The 4,007-nt window shown below is 37.9% G+C and overlaps 1 protein-coding gene across 1 annotated transcript; it reads left to right on the top strand.

Moving 5' to 3' along the window:
• Window positions 1-571: 571 nt before the first annotated feature.
• LOC110500544 lies at window positions 572-3,393 on the top strand. Its single transcript, XM_021577952.2, has 6 exons — window positions 572-691; window positions 795-1,142; window positions 1,783-2,133; window positions 2,322-2,453; window positions 2,623-2,657; window positions 2,985-3,393. The coding sequence occupies exons 1-6, from the start codon at window positions 601-603 to the stop codon at window positions 3,120-3,122; spliced, it is 1,095 nt and encodes a 364-aa protein (XP_021433627.2). The 5' UTR covers window positions 572-600; the 3' UTR covers window positions 3,123-3,393.
• Window positions 3,394-4,007: the final 614 nt, after the last annotated feature.

The following is a 4,007-nucleotide window of genomic DNA, read 5'->3' as shown; positions in this document are numbered from 1 at the left end:
AGATAACTTTGAAGGCCTTGTGATGACTGGTAAAACAACTGCTTTTTGGATGTAAATAATAGCTAAATAAAATAGGAAATAGCTCTACTTGTAACCTGGAGAAGCAATTTCTTTAGAATATTTGATGAGTAGGCTTTCATTGTATCTCTAATGTCTTAAATATGCTAATTGAATAAAGGTTTCTGATCAGAAATCACTGCTTCCTTCATGAGTTTGTTATTACACCCTAGTATATTTTCATCATTATATGTTATGTTAACGTTTAGATATATTAAACTGTAAAAAAAAAAAAAAAAACTCTAGGTGAACTGTGAAGTCAAAGTAAAGACAGGGAAGTCCCTAAGTAGGTTTGAGTTTCCTTACTCACAACATGGGTGACCCTCTGATCCAAACATCATATTTTCAGGTTGTATTGTCTTGTATCCTTTCTTGCAAAGTGACACTGATTCAAACTTCATAGAAAGACTGTTCCTGTTTCCACATATGACCTACTCGGCAGCCAATCAGATGATGAGCCGAACATACATCTGACAGACCAATCAGATGCCCCCTAGATCTGACCAATCAGACATAAGATATGTGAGTCTGACTTTGTACAGGATGCACTTAACAAATCACCCCTGCACCAGAAAAGCTAGGGGTGAGGACAAGATGGTTGAGCTCTTGGTCTTTCTTCTTCTCTGCAACTCTTGTAAGTGACACATTCCTAAGAAAGTCTAGTTTTAATCTGGGTTCAATAATAAGTGTTTGGTATATTGTCTTTTTCTCAATGGAAATACCTGATTTTGTTTCAGATGTGACTAAATCATCTGAGACTTCTCAGCCTGCTCCATTCCTAGCTGCAAAGTTGGGGGACAACGTGACAGTTGAATGCCATGTAACCAGTAATGTTGATCACATGGTGTGGTACAAGATGACCACTGGCAAGAAACTCCAGTGTGTGGCAAAGGCAGAGATCTTTTACAAACATGTACAATATTTTGGTAACTTTAGAAATGGGCGTTTTCATGTATTGATAGAAAAAAGAAAATGTCACCTAACTATATCTGCTACGAAGCCAGAGGACATTGGAATATACTACTGTGGAGTTTTGCACTTAAACTTTGTAGAGTTTGGACCTGGAACCGCCTTGATGGTTAAAGGTAATGATAACACAGTATTTACAACAAGTACGTTTACATGCACACTAATAATTTGTTATTAAACTGATTATGGCAGAAGGCTGAGTACGGTGTTAGTCATGTAGACACCTTACTCGGCGTAAGGTCGTGATCGTAGTAAGCACACACCGATTAAAACACCTGGTTTTCTGAGAAGTCCGTAGAGTTATTAGGACATGTCATCACCTTCATTGGCGTTCCGGTGGTGTATTTGATCTGTGCATTGTGCTAGCACCAGTCGAGCACGTCTAGCCCTTTAGCACGAGGAAAGTCAGTTCGGAACAACAATTTATGTGTCTTAAAAGTTGTTTTCACGTAGCTACAAACTTTCTATGTCTTAACACAGAATGAAATATGCTCTCCAAAATTAACATGTTCCTTCTGGTATACATTTTATTTAGATTGCCAATTTTCTGCAGCCTGATTTCAGATGTGTCCATGTAAACAGGATTATTAGGAAAATTGTTGTTCTTGCAAAGCATATAAACATTTTAATCTAACTACTATATTACTCTGACAATCCACAATAATCACAGTAATGTAAGAGGAAAACAAATGCTGGTTAATTAAAACACATTTATTTGTGGATGTAATATTGAATAATTATTTATTAATTTCAAAGGTGCTCAGTTGAACAGTAATACTGTTGTACAGCAGCCTGCTTCTGAGTCAGTCCAGCTAGGAGACTCTGTGACTCTGAACTGTACAGTACACACTAAGACCTGTGCAGGAGAACACAGTGTCTATTGGTTCAGACATGGCTCAGGAGAATCCCGTCCAGGAATCATTTACACCCATGGAGACAGGAGTGATCAGTGTGAGAAGAGCTCTGAGACTGGGTCTCCTACACAGAGCTGTGTCTACAACCTCTCCAAGAGAAACCTCAGCCTCTCTGATGCAGGAACGTACTACTGTGCTGTGGCCTCATGTGGGGACATACTGTTTGGGAACGGGACCAATATGGATATTGAAGGTAATTCCCATTTAATCTGTAAATCAGCACAATGATATATTTAGAAAAATTAACCTAAAAAAAGTACATACTTTTGTCACAACAAGATAGAGCTGTACCACCATTAGATTATTGGTGCATTATTTTATTGTTTGATGGTCTTACTACTAAGGGTTAATTAATACTAAATACCTGTACATTCTCCACAGTTCCAGAGCATGATTCTCCATTTGATCTGAGTCCTACTGTTGTGGCCTTGGTCGTCTCCAACATCGTTCTGGGGATAGTGACCCTTCTACTTGTCTGGGCGCTGTGCAAGACTCTGAACAGAGATAGCAGAGGTATTACTTTACATCAAGTCTAATGTTTCATGTCAATAAAATGTACATTCTGCAAACATCATTTCAATGTCCAACTTATAAGAATAGTTAACTAACTATACGAGGTTGAACAGAAACATGTATTGCCTTCAAATTAATTGCTGGCATTCCTCTATTTCAATCTTTCAAGGGAAGACAGATGTCCCAAAGTCGTTTGGCAATCAGGTAATTTTGTAAAGTGTTTCTTTACAACTGCTATTTAACTTTCCTTACAGCTAGTATTCAGTTTATGTATACTTTTTATGTTATTAAGCTTTTTTGGAAGTAATACGTCACTGTACTAGATGTAGCCTACTGATCTTTGTGATTGTTGTTGATTTTTCCATGGAACTTCTGTCTCTGTTCCACTGACTGTCAGGTCATTGTAGTGGGTGTACAGTCTGAACAGTCATGTCTTTTGTAGAGTGTTTTCTTCCACAGGAGAATAGAAACACTATATAGTAGAACATGCTGTCATCATAATGTATTTTCTCATGGCTCCACCCCCCTCAGAATCAAGACAGTGACATGTTGAACTATGCAGCTGTCAGTTTCACCCCCAAGAAGAAGTCCTCCTCTAGAACAGCGAGAAAGAAGACCAGCAGAGAGGATGCAGTGTACTCTGATGTCAGATACCTTCAGCAGCAGTGAAAGATATCACCACTGTCACAAAGACTCCAAGTACTATTGGTAGCCTAATAAAACTGCTTTTGGTAACTGACATTAGTATGGCATTTTACACACAACAAAGAAACTGTAATTTGAACATTGTCTATATGTTAGATTTATATAATGATCCTGTAATGCCTTAAATAGCCATCACTTTTGACAGCTTGTAAGAAATCCTCTAATAGAGAATCCTGTTTTTGTTGTATGACTGTCTGTTTTTAACCTAATAAACCATTAATTTATACACACTGTACATCTCTTTATACACGCTGTCTACAGAACATCTCTGCGACCACATACACAAATATTCAGGAGAGACCTGGTACTTGCACACCATGAGAATATCTCTGACTACACATACTGCATATGTATATATTTATTGTAAATAATAATATATATATATATTATTTACAATAAATGCTCTCTTTGTAAGAAGTGCAGTGTCAGTTCACACACCTACCAGGAAGGGTGTGATTTGTTGTATTTTCCCACAAATCAGAGAAAAAAGGTTCCTACTGATCACAGTACTGCACCAGTCCATTTGGTTCAGGGCAGGCGAGAGTAACCACTCAGGATGGACTGCAAGATGACCCCACTACTCACCTGTATGGTGATTCTGCATCTCACTTGTACAGTAAGTACAGTGCGTGAATATCTAGACTGTCTAGTCCATTTCTCCTCTGTTTCAGTAGGTATTTACTGTAAGATAATGACATTGTCCTCTAACTTATTGACATGGCTTTACTGTAACTCTTAATGCAAATTAGGATGTGAATTAATTAATTGTACATCTACATCAATTAGCCAAACATGAGTCCTTTCTCTATGAATGATTTACACCTTGGGCAAATACAGGTGGACTGGGAC

The sequence above is a fragment of the Oncorhynchus mykiss genome, chromosome 21 (genome assembly GCF_013265735.2).
Source record: "Oncorhynchus mykiss isolate Arlee chromosome 21, USDA_OmykA_1.1, whole genome shotgun sequence".
NCBI classification, from domain to species: Eukaryota; Metazoa; Chordata; class Actinopteri; order Salmoniformes; family Salmonidae; genus Oncorhynchus; species Oncorhynchus mykiss.
This window is presented reverse-complemented; position numbering and strand designations above follow the sequence as displayed.